This window comes from Heterodontus francisci, chromosome 4 (genome assembly GCF_036365525.1).
Source record: "Heterodontus francisci isolate sHetFra1 chromosome 4, sHetFra1.hap1, whole genome shotgun sequence".
Lineage (NCBI taxonomy): Eukaryota > Metazoa > Chordata > Chondrichthyes > Heterodontiformes > Heterodontidae > Heterodontus > Heterodontus francisci.
In genome coordinates, this window is record NC_090374.1 from 810,892 (window position 1) to 829,186 (window position 18,295).

The window sequence follows — 18,295 nt, forward strand, 5'->3', positions numbered from 1 at the left end:
AGATAGTTCGGGCACTGTCGAGGTATGTTCCCTCGAAGGGGAAAGGTATGGCAAACAAATCCAGAGCTCCCTGGCTGACAAAAGAGGTAGAGATTAAGATAAAGAAGAAAAAGTGTGCTTATGACAGATGCCAGGTAGACAATACTATTGAGAACCAGGCTGAATATAGAAGCTCCAGAGGGGAAGTGTAAAAGCAAATAAGAGAAGCAAAGAGAGAGCATGAAAAGAGACTGACAGCTAGCATTAAAGGAAATCCTAAAGTTTTCTCTAGGCATTTATATAGTAAAAGGAGGTATGGGACCGTTTAGGGACCAGAAAGGGGATTTACACATGGAGGCAGAGGGCATAGCTGAGGTATTAAATTAATACTTTGCATCTGTCTTTCCCAAGGGAGAAGACGCAACCCAGGCAATGTTGAAAGAGGATGTACGTCAGACACTAGAGATGTTTAAAATTGATAAAGAGCAAGTATTAGATAGGCTGTTTGAACTTAGAGTGGATAAAGCACCAGGACCAGATGAGATGCATCCAAAGATACTGAGGGAAGTGAGGGTGGAAATCGCAGAGGTACTGGCCATAATTTTTCAGTGTTCCTTAGACTCGGGGGTGGTGCCAGAGGACTGGAGAATTGCAAATGTTACACCCTTGTTCAAAAAAGGGTGCAAAGATAAGCCCAGCAACTACACACCAGTCAGTTTAACTTTGATGGTGGGAAAAGTTCTCAAAAAAATAATTTGGGACAAGATCAATAGCCACTTGGACAAATGCGAGTTAATTAAGGAAAGCCAGTATGGATTCCTTAAGGGAAAATGGTGTTTAACTAACTTGCTGGAGTTTTATTTGAGGAGGTAACAGAGAGGGTTTATGAGGGCAATGAGGGATATGGTGTACATGGACTTTCAAAAGGCATTTGATACAGTGCCACATAAGAGACTTGTGAGCAAACTTGTAGCTCATGGAATAAAAGGAACAGTAGCAACATGGATATGAAATTGGCTGAGTGACAAGAAACAAAGAGTAGTGGTTAATGGATGTATTTCAGGCTGGAGGATGTTTTGTAGTGGAGTTCCCCAGGGATCACTGTTGGGATCTTTTTCCTGATATATATTAACGACCGAGACCTTGGTGTACAGAGCACAGTTTCAAAGTTTGCAGATGCTATTAAACTTGGAATCATTGTGAACTGTGAGGAGGATAGTGTAGACAAGTTGGTGGAATGGGCAGACAGGTGGCAGATGAAGTTGGCAGAGAAATGTGAAGTGATTCATTTTGGTGGGAAGAACATGGAGAGACAAAATAAAATAAAGAGCACAATTCTAAAGGGGTGCAGGAGCAGAAGGACCTGGTTGTATATGTGCATAAGTCATTGAAGGTGGCACGGCAGGTTGAGAGAGCAGTTAATAAAGCATACAGTATCCTGGGCTTTATTAATAGAGGCATAGAGTACAAGAGCAAGGAAGTTATGTTGAATTTGTAAATGACACTGAGTTCTGGCTCAGCTGGAGTATTGTGTTCAGTTCTGGATGCAGCAAGGGGAATTGAATACAAAATTAGGAAGGTTATGCTTCAGCTATGCAGGGCATTGGTGAGACCACATCTGGCATGATGTCTACAGTATTGGTCTCCTTATTTAAGGAAGGATGTAACTGTGGTAGCAGTTCAGAGAAGGTTTAGTAGACTAATACCTGGAATGGGCGAGTTGTCTTATGAGGAAAGGTTGGTCAGGCGGCATGTATTCGCTTGAGTTTAGAAGAGTAAGAGGCGACTTGATTGAAACATATAAGATTCTGAGGGGTTTTGACAGGGTGGATGTGGAAAGGATGTTTCCTCTTGCGGGAGAATCTAGAATTTGGGGGTCGCTGTTTAAAAATAAGAGGTCACCCATTTAAGAAAGAGATGAGAATTATTTTCTCTGAGGGTCCTCAAAAGGCGGTGGAAGCAGAGTCTTTGAATATTTTTAAGGCAGAGGTGAATAGATTCTTGATAAGCAAGGAGTGAAAGGTTATTGGGGGTAGGCAGGAATGTGGAGTCGAGGTTGCAAACAGATGAGCCATGACCTTGTTGAATGGTGGAGCAGGCTCGAGGAGTCAAATGGCCTACTCCTGCTCCTAATTCATGCATTTGTATGTTCGTAACACCGCCTTGCCATACATCTTTGAGGCGGCAACGATGGCTTGAGGGCGAAAAACCCCAGCCATGGCTTCAACACATGCCTCGATTGTCATGTTGGGGTTTGTGTAGCTCTTCATGCCATGTTGTTTTATAATTAAAGTGGATGGGAAGGGGCTGCAGGAGCGTTTTTTTTTATTATTCATTCATGGGATGTGGGCGACGCTGGCCAGGCCAGCATTTTTTGCCCATCCCTAATTGCCCTTGAGAAGGTAGTGTTGAGCTGCCTTCTTGAACCGCTGCAGTCCATGTGAGGTAGGTATACCCACAGTGCTGTTAGGAAGGGAGTTCCAGGATTTTGACCCAGTGACAGTGAAGGAACGGCGATATAGTTCCAAGTCAGGATGTTGTGTGATAATAAAAACAAGAAATGCTGGAACCACTCAGCAGGCCTGGCAGCATCTGTGAAAAGAGGAGCAGAGTTAACGTTTCGGGTCAGTGACCCTTCTTCGGAACTAGCAAATATTAGAAATGTCAAAGGTTATAAGCAAGTGAGGCGGGGGTGGGGCAAGAGATAACAAAGGAGAAGGTGTAGATTGGACAAGGCCACATAGCTGACCAAAAGGTCATGGAGCAAAGAAAACAATATGTTAATGGTGTGTGACTTGGAGGGGAACTTGCAGGTGGTGGTGTTCCCATTTATTTGCTGCCCTTGTCCTTCTAGTTGGTAGAGGTTGTGGGTTTGGAAGGTGCTGTCTAAGGAGCCTTGGTGCATTGATGCAGTGCATCTTGTAGATGGTACACACTGTTGCCACTGTGCGTCGGTGGTGGAGGGAGTGAATGTTTGTAGATGGGTGCCAATCAAGCGGGCTGCTTTGTCCTGGATGGTGTCGAGCTTCTTGAGTGTTGTTGGAGCTGCACCCATCCAGGCAAGTGGAGAGTATTCCATCACACTCCTGACTTGTGCCTTGTAGATGGTGGACAGGCTTTGGGGAGTCAGGAGGTGAGTTACTCGCCTCAGGATTCCGAGCCTCTGACCTGTTCTTGTAGCCACTGTATTTATATGGCTACTCCAGTTCAGTTTCTGGTCAATGGAACCCCTAGGATGTTGATATAGTGGGGGATTCAGCGATGGTAATGGTGTTGAATGTCAAGGGGGCATGGTTAGATTCTCTCTTGTTGGAGATGGTCATTGCCTGGCACTTGTGTGGCGCAACTGTTACTTGCCACTTATCAGCCCAAGCCTGGACATTGTCCAGGTCTTGCTGCATTTCTGCACGGACTGCTTCAGTATCTGAGGTGTCACGAATGGTGCTGAACATTGTGCAATCATCAGTGAACATCCCCACTTCTGACCTTATGATTGAAGGAAGGTCATTGATGAAGCAGCTGAAGATGGTTGGGCCTAGGACACTACCCTGAGGAACTCCTGCAGTGATGTCCTGGAGCTCAGATGATTGACCTCCAACAACTACAACCATCTTCCTTTACGCTAGGTATGACTCCAGCCAGCGGAGAGTTTTCCCCTGATTCCCATTGACCTCAGTTTTGCTAGGGCTCCTTGATGTCATACTCGGTCAAATGCTGCCTTGATGTCAAGGGCAGTCACTCTTATCTCACCTCTTGAGTTCAGCTCTTTTGTCCATGTTTGAGCCAAGGCTGTAATGAGGTCAGGAGCTGAGTAGCCCTGGCGGAACCCAAACTGAGCGTCACTGAGCAGGTTATTGCTAAGCAAGTGCCGCTTGATGGCACTGTTGATGACACCTTCCATCACTTTACTGATGATTGAGAGTAGGCTGATGGGGCGGTAATTGGCCGGGTTGGACTTGTCCTGCTTTTTGTGTACAGGACATACCTGGGCAATTTTCCACATTGCAGGGTAGATGCCAGTGTTGTAGCTGTACTGCAACAGCTTGGCTAGGGGCACGGCAAGTTCTGGAGCACAGGTCTTCAGCACTATTGCCGGAATATTGCCAGGGCCCATAGCTTTCGCAGTGTCCAGTGCCTTCAGTTGTTTCTTGATATCACGCGGAGTGAATCGAATTGGCTGAAGTCTGGCATCTATGATGCTGGGGACTTCAGGAGGAGGCCGAGATGGATCATCAAGTCGGCACTTCTGGCTGAAGATTGTTGCAAATGCTTCAGCCTTATCTTTCGCACTGATGTGCTGGGCTCCCCCATCATTGAGGATGGGAATATTTGTGGAGCCACCTCCTCCAGTTAGTTGTTTAATTGTCCACCAACATTCACGGCTGGATGTGGCAGGACTGCAGAGCTTAGATCTGATCCGTTGGTTATGGGATGGTTTAGCTCTGTCTATCACATGCTGCTTACGCAGTTTGGCACGCAGATAGTGCTGTGTTGTAGCTTCACCAGGTTGACACCTCATTTTGAGGTATGCCTGTTGCTGCTCCTGGCATGCCCTCCTGCACTCTTCATTGAACCAGGGTTGGTCTCCTGGCTTGATGGTAATGGTAGAGTGGGGGATATGCTGGGCCATGAGGTTACAGATTGTGGTTGAGTACAATTCTTCTGCTGCTGATGGCCCACAGTGCCTCATGGATGCCCAGTTTTGCATTGCTAGATCTGTTCGAAATCTATCCCATTTAGCACAGTGATAGTGCCACACAACACGATGGACGGTATCCTCAATTTGAAGGCGGGACTTCGTCTCCACAAGTACTGTGCGGTGGTCGCTCCAACCAATACAGTCATGGACAGAAGCATCTGCAGCAAGCAGATTGGTGAGGACTAGGTCAGGTATGTTTTTCTCTCGTGTTGGTTCCCCCACCACCTGCCGCAGACCCAGTCTAGCAGCTATGTCCTTCAGGACCCGGCCAGCTCGGTCAGTCGTGGTGCTTGAAGTCCCCCACCCAGAGTACATTTTGTGCCCTTGCCACCCTCAGTGCTTCCTCCAAATGGTGTTCAACATGGTGGAGTACTGAGTCATCAGCTGAGGGAGGGCGGTAGGTGGTAATCAGTAGGAGGTTACCTTGCCCATGTTTGACCTGATGCCATGAGACTTCATGGGGTCCGGAGTCGATGTTGAGGATTCCCAGGGCAACTCCCTCCCTACTGTATACCACTGTGCCGCCACCTCTGGTGGGTCTGTCCTGCTGGTGGGACAGGACGTACCCAGGGATAGTGATTGCAGTGTCTGGGACACTGTCAGGTATGATTCCGTGAGTATGACTGTGTCAGGCTGTTGCTTGACTAGTCTGTGGGACAGCTCTCCCAACTTTGGCACAAGCCCCCAGATGTTAGTAAGGAGGACTTTGCAGGGTCGACAGGACTGGGTTTGCCGTTGTCGTTTCCGGTGCCTAGGTCGATGCTGGTTGGTCCGTCTGGTTTCATTCCTTTTTATGAATTTCGTAGCGGTTAGGTACAACTGAGTGGCTTGCTATGCCATTTCAGAGGGCATGTAACCACATTGCTGTGGATCTGGAGTCACATGTAGGCCAGATCAGGTAAGGACAGCAGATTTCCTTCCCTAAAGGACATTAGTGAACCAGATGGGATTTTACAACAATCGACAATGGTTTCATGGCCATCATTAGACTAGCTTTTAAATCCAGATTTATTAATTAAATTTAAATTCCACCTTCTGCTGTGGTGGGATTCGAACCCATGTCCCTAGAGAAATACCCTGGGTCTCTGGGTTACTAGTCCAGTGATAATACCACTATGCCACCACCTACCCACGGAGGCTGCTACTCCCACCTAAGTTCTCGCAGACCTCACCACCGGTGAAGTTGCAGTTGCCAGGTGTCAGGCCTGAAAACAGCACCGTATGCACAGAAGGGCACGAGGAATGGTGAAATCACCCCTCCTTTGTATTGGGATGGCAATGTGGCTTCCTCCCTTCTGTGCAGTTCATGTCTTAACAATAAAGGTTATTACTGAGTAGCCTGAAGTTCCAGTCAGCTGCCCTTCGAGGGAGAGAGACAGAGAAACAGAGAGGGATAAGGGTGGAAAAGAGGAAGGTTATGTGGTGGGCTCACCATTCAAAAAGGGCAGGTTCGGTGAGTAAGTGGATGTGCAATTGTGCACTTAAATGATTTTGGTGGTGATATTCCGGGTAGGGAAAGGAGATGTTTTCACCGGGACAGCTAGAACTGCCTTGGCGTAGTCTTCCACTAGGACTTATTGATGGAAAACGTCACCCAGGCAGCTCCAGCTGTCCTGGGCCACGCAATGGTGAGAAACGACGTCACGCTCTTACGGCTTCTGTCTCCTCTTCTTTCCTCCTGTACCTACAAGTAACAGTTTTTCACCAAGAAAAAAGAATATGCACCGATAACCCACTTCTTGCTGTCGCTGTTAGTCTCTCTCCTCCCCCTCTGAAATTACTCTGGTACCATAAAGGCTAGCTATGCCAAGAGCAGAGAAGCCACCTGGTCCGGATAGAAGTGTGAGGTGATGCATTTTGGCAAAGAGACAGGGTGGTGCAAGATAGACTTCATGGTACAGTTAATGAAGTGAGTCATGCCTTGGTTCACTGCGACATAGTAACATCGGAACACGAGGAGGCCACTTCGCCTCTCGAGCCTGATCATTCAATGAAGTTATGGCTGATCTGCAGACCTAACTCCATATACCCGCTTTTGCCCATATTAATACCTTGGGAAAGAAAAATCTGTCGGTCTCAGGTTTTAAATGATCAGTTAAAGCAGCGTCAATTGCCGTTTGTGGTAGAGAGTTCCAACCTTCTCCCACTCTGTCTGTAGAAGCGTTTCCAAATTTCATTCCTGAAATCAGGCTCTAATTTTTTGACGGTGTCCCCTGGTCTTCGACTCACTCACCAGCGGAAATTAGTTCTGTACCCGATCTGTCCCCTTAATATCATGACTTCATATCTGAACATCATATTGTTAAGTGGCTCTTTGCGCCTGCAGTTCACCAACCATATTAACCATAGTTTGTGTGTTTACGCATGCACTCCAAGCCTAACTTAAACCTTATTAGTATTTTCTATAATCTCACTTAATTTTCTATTATTTCTAATTCTGTCTCCCAATCCTCTGTGCATCTTGTTTCTACTTTGTAACATCTACCTCTTGGCACACAGCCCCTGCCAAATTATTTTAAACCATCCATTGGTGAACTCCATTCATGAGTCTGCATTTTGCCTTTGTGCAGGAGCTCCAGGAACAGTTGAAATCAACACCATTCCGGGACTTGGTTATCCGGGGGAAGGAGTTGTGTGGGGCGCTTATTACGTCACTCATTAACCGATACATTGGGGACAACGCCTCGGTCGATGCCATCAGTAAACACCTGAGGGACACCTGCCCCTTGCTCTACAGCAACGATGATGCAGTGTGCTCCAAGGTATGGGCAGGGGATGGGGTCAGGGAGGGAATGGGGTCAATCAAGGCACAGATTACCTTATTTCATTTCTTCATGAGTATCAGTGCACTCTACTGACACATGACATTCCCAACCCAACCATAACCATGACCCTGACCATGAGGACAGTGCGTCATCCCAGCTAAGATTCATTTAAACATAAAACTAAAGGCAGAATATTACAGATGCTGGAAATCTGAGCTAAAGAAACAGCAGATGTGGATACATCCTCTCCCTGCTTTCAACCTGACCATTAACTGACCGTCCACTCCTCACACATGGCCTGACCATTAACTGACTGTCCACTCCTCACACATGGCCTGACCATTAACTGACTGTCCACTCCTCACACATGGCCTGACCATTAACTGACCGTCCACTCCTCACACATGGCCTGACCATTAACTGACTGTCCACTCCTCACACATGGCCTGACCATTAACTGACCGTCCACTTCTCACACATGGCCTGACCATTAACTGACCGTCCTCTCCTCACACATGGCCTGACCATTAACTGACCGTCCACTCCTCACACATGGCCTGACCATTAACTGACCGTCCTCTCCTCACACATGGCCTGACTGGTGAATCTCTGTTGCTGGTTGGTTTATTGTCATGTCTCTATGCTGGTTGTCTATTCTCCAGGCTAATGAGCTGCTACAGAGCGCGCGGCAGGTTCAGAACAAGGCAGAGAAGGAAAAGACCATGAGAGAGTCACTCCGTCTGTACCAGGAAATCGGGCACCAAGTCGACCTCCCCAGTGTCTGCACACAGTTCAGACAAGGTGAGAGCATGAGGGATAATAGCGGTTGAGGGCACGATGGAGAGGTTGAGGTTGTTGGAGGTGGGGGGTGTTAGCGATGCTAATCCTGGTAAGATTGGTTCATTGATCTGTTTCTTGTCTCTCCAGTGCGTTACTATGAGGCTGTAGCTGAGTTGAGCCTCACAGCTGCTGATAAAAAGGATCCACAGGGCCTCGGACTTCATTATTACAAGAACGGAGAGCCAGAGGAGGACCCTGTGGGACAGCAGGCCTTCCAGGAGAGGTGAGTGGCTCAGCACGAGAAGTCGGTATAACTGGAGGTTTAACCTTCTCATTAGATTGCAGTGTTGATGCCCTGCCTGGCCCCGAGCGCGACCCCTGCCTGGCCCCGAGCGCGACCCCTGCCTGGCCCCGAGCGCGACCCCTGCCTGGCCCCGAGCGCGACCCCTGCCTGGCCCCGAGCGCGACCCCTGCCTGGCCCCGAGCGCGACCCCTGCCTGGCCCCGAGCGCGACCCCTGCCTGGCCCCGAGCGCGACCCCTGCCTGGCCCCGGGCGCGACCCCTGCCTGGCCCCGGGCGCGACCCCTGCCTGGCCCCGGGCGCGACCCCTGCCTGGCCCCGGGCGCGACCCCTGCCTGGCCCCGGGCGCGACCCCTGCCTGGCCCCGGGCGCGACCCCTGCCTGGCCCCGGGCGCGACCCCTGCCTGGCCCCGGGCGCGACCCCTGCCTGGCCCCGGGCGCGACCCCTGCCTGGCCCCGGGCGCGACCCCTGCCTGGCCCCCAACGCGACCCCTGCCTGGCCCCGAGCGCGGGCCCCGAACTCCGGCCCCGACTTCCTTCGGCCCCGAACGCAAGCCCTGCCTGGCCCCGAACGTGGGCCCCGACTGGCCCCGGCCCCGGACGCCGGCCCGGCCTGACTCCGAACTCTGCCCCCAAACGCGGGCCCCGTCTGGCCCCCGCCCCGAACTCTGGCCCCGGCCCCGGACGCCGGCCCGGCCTGACTCCGAACTCTGCCCCCAAACGCGGGCCCCGTCTGGCCCCCGCCCCGAACTCCGGCCCCGACCCCGAACGCGACCCCTGCCTGACATTTGATCCTGACGCTTGTGTTGTATTCTTTAGGTTGAATTGTTACAAGTGCATCTCGGACACACTGCAGGAGTTAGTGAACCAGAGTAAGGCAGCTCCACAATCTCCCAGCGTCCCTAAGCTGCCAGGTCCTCCAGTTTTGTCATCTGACCCCAACATGTTGAGTAATGAGGAGGCAACGCAGCATGTTAGTATCTGGATAGTGTGTGCGGGTGTCGGGTATGCTCGTATCTGGAATGGGACGTGCAAGTGTTGTGCGGCATACAAATATTTATATTGGATGTGTGTGTAACTGTATAGAATTACATAGAACATACAGTACAGAAACAGATTGTTCAACCCGATCAGTCCATTCCAGCAAAGCCCACGCTGATGTTTATGCTCCACGCGAGACTTCTCCCATCTTTCCTCATCGAACCTTATCAGCATGATATTCTGTTCCCTGCTCTATCATTTTTTTTATTTGTTTGTGGGATGTGGGCGTCACTGGCCAGGCCAGTATTTATTACCCATCCCTAATTGCCCTTGAGAAGGTGGTGGTGAGCTGCCTTCTTGATCCGCTGCAGTCCATTTGGGGTAGGTACACCCACAGTGCTGTTAGGGAGGGAGTTCCAGGATTTTGACCCAGCGACAGTGAAGGAACGGCGATATAGTTCCAAGTCAGGATGGTGTGTGGCTTGGCGGGGAATTTGCAGGTGGTGGTGTTCCCATGTATTTGCTGCCCTTGTCCTTCGAGTTGGTAGAGGTCGTGAGTTTGGAGGGTGCTGTCGAAGGAGCCTTGATGAGTTGCAGCAGTGCATCTTGTAGATGGTACACACTGCTGCCACTGTGCGTCGGTGGTGGAGGGAGTGAATGTTCAAGGTGGTGGATGTGGTGCTGTTCAAGGAGCTCCTTTGTCTCGAGCATTGGAGCCTCACTCATCCAGGCAAGTGGAAAGTCATAATGACACAAAAGGAGGCCATTCATCCCCTCGCATCTATGCCTATTCTCTGTACAGCAATCCAGTCAGTCCACTCCTCCACTCTATCCCCATAGTCCTGCAAGTTTATTTCCCTCAAGTGCCCATACAATTTCCTTTTGAAGTCATTCATCGTCTCCGCTTCTACGACCCACAGAGGCAGAGTGTTCCAGGTCACTACCATTCATAGAGCATTTGCAACAATCTTCATCCAGAAGTGCCGAGTGGATGATCCATCTCGACCTCCTCCTGAAGTCCCCAGCATCACAGATACCAGACTTCAGCCAATTCGATTCACTCCGCGTGATATCGAGAAACGACTGAAGGCACTGGACACTGCGAAAGCTATGGGCCCTGACAATATTCCAGCAATAGTGCTGAGGACCTGTGCTCCAGAACTTGCCGTGCCCCTAGCCAAGCTGTTGCAGTACAGCTACAACACTGGCATCTACCCTGCAATGTGGAAAATTGCCCAGGTATGTCCTGTACACAAAAAGCAGGACAAGTCCAACCCAGCCAATTACCGCCCCATCAGCCTACTCTCAATCATCAGTAAAGTGTTGGAAGGTGTCATCAACAGTGCCATCAAGCGGCACTTGCTTAGCAATTACCTGCTCAGTGACGCTCAGTTTGGGTTCCGCCAGGGCTACTCAGCTCCTGACCTCATTACAGCCTTGGCTCAAACATGGACAAAAGAGCTGAACTCAAGAGGTGAGATAAGAGTGACTGCCCTTGACATCAAGGCAGCATTTGACCGAGTATGACATCAAGGAGCCCTAGCAAAACTGAGGTCAATGGGAATCAGGGGGAAAACTCTCCACTGGCTGGAGTCATCCCTAGCGTAAAGGAAGATGGTTGTGGTTGTTGGAGGTCAATCATCTGAGCTCCAGGACATCACTGCAGGAGTTCCCCAGGGTAGTGTCCTAGGCCCAACCATCTTCAGCTGCTTCATCAATGACCTTCCTTCAATCATAAGGTCAGAAGTGGGGATGTTCACTGATGATTGCACAATGTTCAGCACCATTCGTGACTCCTCAGATACTGAAGCAGTCCGTGCAGAAATGCAGCAAGACCTGGACAATGTCCAGGCTTGGGTTGATAAGTGGCAAGTAACATTCGCGCCACACAAGTGCCAGGCAATAACCATCTCCAACAAGAGAGAATCTAACCATCTCCCCTTGACATTCAACACCATTACCATTGCTGAATCCCCCACTATCAACATCCTAGGGGCTACCATTGACCAGAAACTGAACTGGAGTAGCCATATAAATACCGTAGCTACAAGAGCAGGTCAGAGGCTAGGAATCCTGTGGCGAGTAACTCACCACCTGACTCCCCAAAGCCTGTTCACCATCTACAAGGCACAAGTCAGGAGTGTGATGGAATACTCTCCACTTGCCAGGATGGGTGCAGCTCCAACAACATTCAAGAAGCTTGACACCATCCAGGACAAAGCAGCTCGCTTGATTGGCACCCCATCTACAAACATTCACTCCCTCCACCACCGACGCACAGTGGCAGCAGTGTGTACCATTAACAAGATGCACTGCAGCAATGCACCAAGGCTCCTTAGACAGCACCTTCCAAACCCGCGACCTCTACCAACTAGAAGGACAAGGGCAGCAAATACATGGGAGCACCACCACCTGCAAGTTCCCCTCCAAGACACACACCATCCTGACTTGGAACTATCTCGCTGTTCCTTCACTGTCGCTATGTCAAAATCCTGGAACTCCCTTCCTAACAGCACTGTGAGTATAACTACCCCAAATGGACTGCAGCGGTTCCGGAAGGCAGCTCACCACCACCTTCTCAAGGGCAATTAGGGATGGGCAATAAATGCTGGCCTAGCCAGTGACGCCCACTTCCCTGAATGAATATAAAGAAAAGATACAGCACTGAAACAGGCCCTTCGGCCCATCGAGTCTGTGCTGATCATCAACCACCCATTTATACTAATCCTACATTAATTTTGGAAAGATGTAAAGGTAACTGGGTTGTAGTGGTGGGTGATTTTAATTTCCCCTATATTGACTGGGACTCACTTAGTGCTAGGGGCTTGGATGGGGCAGAATTTATAAGGAGCATCCAGGAGGGCTTCTTGAAACAATACGTAGATAGTCCAACTAGGGAAGGGGGCCGTACTGGACCTGGTATTGGGGAATGAGCCCGGCCAGGTGTACGAAGTTTCAGTAGGGGAGAATTTCGGGAACAATGACCATAATTCCGTAAGTTTTAAGGTACTTGCGGATAAGGATAAGAGTAGTCCTCGGGTGAAGGTGCTAAATTGGGGGAAGGCTAATTATAGCAATATTAGGCAGGAACTGATGAATTTAGATTGGGGACGGCTGTTTGAGGGTAAATCAACATCTGACATGTGAGAGTCTTTCAAATGTCAACCCTTTGATAAGAATCCAGGACCAGCATGTTACTGTGAGGAAGAAGGATAAGTTTGGCAAGTTTCGGGAACCTTGGATAATGCGGGATATTGTGAGCCTAGTCAAAAATAAAAAGGAAGCATTCGTAAGGGCTGGAAGGCTAGGAACAGACGAATCTCTTGAGGAATATAAAGACAGTAGGAAGGAACTTAAGCAAGGAGTCAGGAGAGCTAAAAGGGGTCATGAGAAAGTGAAATCGCATGGGGTCCAGGGTGTACTAGCTAGATGGATAAAGAACTGGCTGGGCAACAGGAGACAGAGAGTAGCAGTGGAAGGGAGTTTCTCAAAATGGAGACGTGTGACCAGTGGTGTTCCACAGGGATCCGTGCTGGGACCACTGTTGTTTGTGATATACATTAATGATTTGGAGGAAAGTATAGGTGGTCTGATTAGCAAGTTTGAAGACGACACTAAGATTGGTGGAGTAGCAGATAGTGAAGGGGACTGTCAGAGAATACAGCAGAATATAAATAGATTGGAGAGTTGGGCAGAGAAATGGCAGATGGAGTTCAATCCGGGCAAATGCGAGGTGATGCATTTTGGAAGATCCAATTCAAGAGTGAACTATACAATAAATGGAAAATTCCTGGGGAAAATTGATGTACAGAGAGATTTGGGTGTTCAGGTCCATTGTTCCCTGAAGGTGACAACGCAGGTCAATCGAGTGGTCAAGAAGGCAAACGGCATGCTTTCCTTCATCGGATGGGGTATTGAGTACAAGAGTTGCAGGTCATGTTACAGTTGTGTGAGACTTTGGTTCGGCCACATTTGGAATACTGCGTGCAGTTCTGGTTGCCACATTACCAAAAGGATGTAAATGCTTTGGAGAGGGTGCAGAGGAGGTTCACCAGGATGTTGCCTGGTATGGAGGGCGCTAGCTATGAAGAGAGGTTGAGTAGATTAGGATTATTTTCATTAGAAAGATGGAGGTTGAGGGGGGACCTGATTGAGGTGTACAAAATCATGAGAGGTATAGACAGGGTGGATAGCAAGAAGCTTTTTCCCAGAGTGGGGGATTCAATTACTAGGGGTCACGAGTTCAAAGTGCGAGGGGAAAAGTTTAGGGGGGATATGCGTGGAAAGTTCTTTACGCAGAGGGTGGTGGGTGCCTGGAATGCGTTGCCAGCGGAGGTGGTAGACGCGGGCACGATAGCGTCTTTTAACATGTATCTAGACAGATACATGAATGGGCAGGAAGCAAAGAGATACAGACCCTTAGAAAATAGGCGACAGGTTTAGATAGAGGATCTGGATCGGCGCAGGCTTGGAGGGCCGAAGGGCCTGTTCCTGTGCTGTAATTTTCTTTGTTCTTTGTTCTAAGTCATTGGCAAACAGGATTAAGGAAAATCCCAAGGCTTTTTATACGTATATAAAGAGCAAGAGGGTAACTAGGGAAATGGTTGGCCCGCTCAAGGACAGAGAAGGGAATCTATGTGTGGAGCCAGAGGAAATGGGCGAGGTACTAAATGAGTACTTTGCATCAGTATTCACCAAGGAGTAGGACTTGGTGGATGATGAGCATAGGGAAGGGAGTGCAGATAGTCTCAGTCATCTAATTATCAAAAAGGAGGAGGTGTTGGGTGTCTTGCAAAGCATTAAGGTAGATAAGTCCCCAGGGCCTGATGGGATCTACCCCAGAATACTAAGGGAAGCAAGGGAAGAAATTGCTGGGGCCTTGACAGAAATCTTTGCATCCTCATTGGCTGCAGGTGAGGTCCCAGAGGACTGGAGAATAGCCAATGTTGTTCCTTTGTTTAATAAGGGTAGCAAGGATAAGCCAAGAAATTATAGGCCGGTGAGCCTTATGTCAGTGGAAGGGAAACCATTAGAGAGGATTATTCGGGACAGGATTTACTCCCATTTGGAAACAAATGAACTTACTAGCGAGAGGCAGCATGGCTTTGTGAAGGGGAGGTCGTGTCTTACTAATTTGATTGAGTTTTTTGAGGAAGTGACGAAGATGATTGAAGGAAGGGCAGTGGATGTTATCTATATGGACTTTAGTAAAGCTTTGACAAGGTCCCTCATGGCAGACTGGTACAAAAGGTGAAGTCACACGGGATCAGAGGTGAGCTGGCAAGATGGATGCAGAACTGACTCGGTCATTGAAGACAGAGGGTATCAGTGGAAGGGTTTTTTCTGAATGGAGGGATGTGATTAGTGGTGTTCCGCAGGGATCAGTGCTGGGACCTTTGCTGTTTGTAGTATATATAAATGATTTGGAGGAAAATGTAGCTGGTCTGATTAGTAAGTTTGCGGACGACACAAAGGTTGGTGGAGTTGCGGACAGTGATGAGGATTGTCAGAGGATACAGCAGGATATAGATCGGTTGGAGACTTGGGTGGAGAAATGGCAGATGGAGTTTAATCCGGACAAATGTGAGGTAATGCATTTTGGAAGGTCTAATGCAGGTGGGAAGTATACAGTAAATGGCAGAACCCTTCGGAGTATTGACAGCAGAGAGATCTGGGCGTACAGGTCCACAGGTCACTGAAAGTGGCAACGCAGGTGGATAAGGTAGTCAAGAAGGCATACAGCATGCTTGCCTTCATCAGTCGGGGCATAGAGTATAAAAATTGGCAAGTCATGTTGCAGCTGTACAGAACCTTAGTTAGGCCACACTTAGAATATTGCGTGCAATTCTGGTCGCCACACTACCAGAAGGACGTGGAGGCTTTGGAGAGGGTACAGAGGAGGTTTACCAGGATGTTGCCTGGTCTGGAGGGCATTAGCTATGAGGAGAGGTTGGATAAACTCGGATTGTTTTCACTGGAACGACGGAGGTGGAGGGGCGACATGATAGAGGTTTACAAAGTTATGAGCGGCATGGACAGAGTGGATAGTCAGAAGCTTTTTCCCAGGGTGGAAAAGTCAGTTACCAGGGGACATAGGTTTAAAGTGCGAGAGGCAAAGTTTAGAGGGGATGTGCGAGGCACGTTTTTTACACAGAGGGTGGTGAGTGCCTGGAACGTGCTGCCAGGGGAGGTGGTGGAAGCAGATACGATAGCGACGTTTAAGAGGCATCTTGACAAATACATGATTAGGAAGGGAATAGAGGGATATGGGCCCCGGAAGTGCAGAAGGTGTTAGTTTCGGCAGGCATCAAGATCGGTGCAGGCCTGGAGGGCCGAATGGCTGTTCCTGTGCTGTACTGTTCTTTGTTTATATTGTAACAATCAGTCTCATCACTAACCTGCACTCCTACCCTCTCCTTTAACTTCCTATTTTTCCATGTAACTGAACCTTCCCCCCCCACTATTACGTTTAAAGTCCTATCTCCAGCCCTAGTTATACGATTCGCCAGGACTCTGGTCCCAGCATGATTCAGGTGGAGCCCGTCCCATCGGAACAGCTCCCTCCTTCCGCAGTACTGGTGCCAATGTCCCACGCATTCAAACCCATTTTTCCCACACCAATCTTTGAGCCACACATTTACATCTTGAATCTTATTGACCCTGTGCCAATTTGCTCGTGGCTCAGGTAGTAATCCGGAGATTATTACCTTTTTGGTTCTGCTTTTTAATTTTGCCCCTAGCTGCTCATATTCACTCAGCAGAACTTCTATCCTCATTCTACCTATATCGTTGGTACCTATGTGGACCATGACAACTGGATCTTTCCCTCCCACTCCAAGTTCCTGTGCAGCCCAGATGAGATATCCTGAACCCTGGCACCAGGTAGGCAACACGGCCTTTGGGACTCTCGATCCTGGCCACAGAGAACAGTATCTATGCCCCTAACTATACTATCCCCGATTACGACTACATTTCTCCTCCCACTTGAATGGCTCCCTGCACCGCGGTGCTATGGTCAGTTTGCTCATCCTCCCTACAGTCCCTGCTCTCGTCCACACAGGGAGCAAGAATCTCGAACCTGTTGGATAAGGGCAATGGCTGAGGCTCCTGCAGCACTACTGCCTGGATCCCTCTACCTGCCTCAATCCCTCTATCTGCCTCACTCATAGTCACACCCTCCTGTCCCTGACCACTGGCCGAATACAAGGTAGTTAATCTATAGGGTGTGACTGTCTCCTGAAACACAGCGTCCAGGTAACTCTCCCCCTCCCTGATGTGTCGCAGTGTCCGAAGCTCAGACTCCAGCTCATCAACTCTGAGCCGGAGTTCTTCGAGCAGCCAACTCTTGCTACAGATGTGGTCGCTAGGAACCACAATGGGGTCCACCAGCTCCCACATTATGCAGGTACAACACATCGCCTGGCCCTGCATCTCTATTTTATTTAATTAGGTTTTCATTTGTTTTTTTAAATTTCCGACTGGTCTTTCGTCTTTAATCTGTAACGGCACAGTGGCGCAGTGGTTAGCACCACAGCCTCACAGCTCCAGCGACCCAGGTTCAGTTCTGGGTACTGCCTGTGCGGAGTTTGCAAGTTCTCCCTGCGACCGCATGGGTTTCCGCCGGGTGCTCTGGTTTCCTCCCACAGCCAAAGACTTGCAGGTTGATAGGTAAATTGGCCATTGTAAATTGCCCCGAGTGTAGGTAGGTGGTAGGAGAATGGTGGGGATGTGGTAGGGAATATGGGATTAATGTTGGATTAGTATAAATGGATGGTTGTTGGTCGGCACAGACTCGGTGGGCCCAAGGGCCTGTTTCAGTGCTGTATCTCTAAAGAAAAGAAAATAAATATTTCTCCTACTTACCTTTAATCTGATATCAACTTAGAATAGGTAATTCAAATTAGCAGTCACTTACCAACCAATGAACTTACAGTTTTCCTGTGATGTCACTCTTTTTTTACTCCCTTCAATTAACCAAAAATTAGATTTACACTAAGAACCTTGATTCCCTAAAAAAAAAAACACTACCTACTATATTGAAAAAAAATGTAGACCTTTCTCTTTAATTTAGTTACTTACCGAGCTAATTAGTTATTCCCTCACAACTGTTAGTCACCAACCAATCACCTTGCATCTTTCCTATGATGTCACTGTTGACTTTTTTCAAAACTCCGGCGTGCCTGCACTGCTCTCTCACAGGTCCGACTGCTCTCTGCTCCCTCTACCAGTTTCGCTCCTTCCTGCCGCCGCTGCTCTTTTAAACTGTGCTGGTCTCACTCAGTCTCGGTCCTTTCACGAGTGGGAGCAGTTTCTCTCTATCTACTCTGTCCAGACCCCTCATGATTTTGAATATGAATGCAAGCTAGCGAGAAACATACAGGCGGACTGTAAAAGCTTCTTCAGATATGTGAAAAGGAAAAGAGTAGCAAGGAAAAATGTAGATCTATTACAGGTGGAGAATGGAGAATTTATAATGGAGAATAGGGAAATGGTGGAAAAACTAAACAATTACTTTGTGTCTGTATTCCCGGAGGAAGATGCAGAAAATCTCCCAGAAATACGAGGGAACCAAGGGACTTGTGAAAATGAGGAACTGAAAGAAATTGGTATTACTAAAGGGATAGTACTCAAAAAATAAACTGGATTGAAGGTTGATAATGGCCTCGAGCATTTGAGCTACTTCCTAGACTGTTGAAGGAGGTGGCGAAAGAGATAGTGGGTGCATTGATGGTTATCTTTCAAAATTCTATCGATTCCGGAAAGGTTCCTACAGACTGAAAAGTAGCAAATG

The 18,295-nt window shown here is 48.8% G+C and overlaps 1 protein-coding gene across 2 annotated transcripts in view; it reads left to right on the forward strand.

The window, feature by feature from the left end:
• nup155 (nucleoporin 155) overlaps positions 1-18,295 on the forward strand; it is a 560,589-nt gene that overhangs the window by 402,417 nt on the left and 139,877 nt on the right. For both annotated transcript variants that reach the window (XM_068029070.1, XM_068029071.1), the window contains 4 exons: positions 7,249-7,440; positions 8,106-8,244; positions 8,371-8,506; positions 9,343-9,496. In XM_068029070.1, coding sequence (XP_067885171.1) covers positions 7,249-7,440; positions 8,106-8,244; positions 8,371-8,506; positions 9,343-9,496 — 621 coding nt within the window. The remainder of the gene's footprint in view (positions 1-7,248; positions 7,441-8,105; positions 8,245-8,370; positions 8,507-9,342; positions 9,497-18,295) is intronic.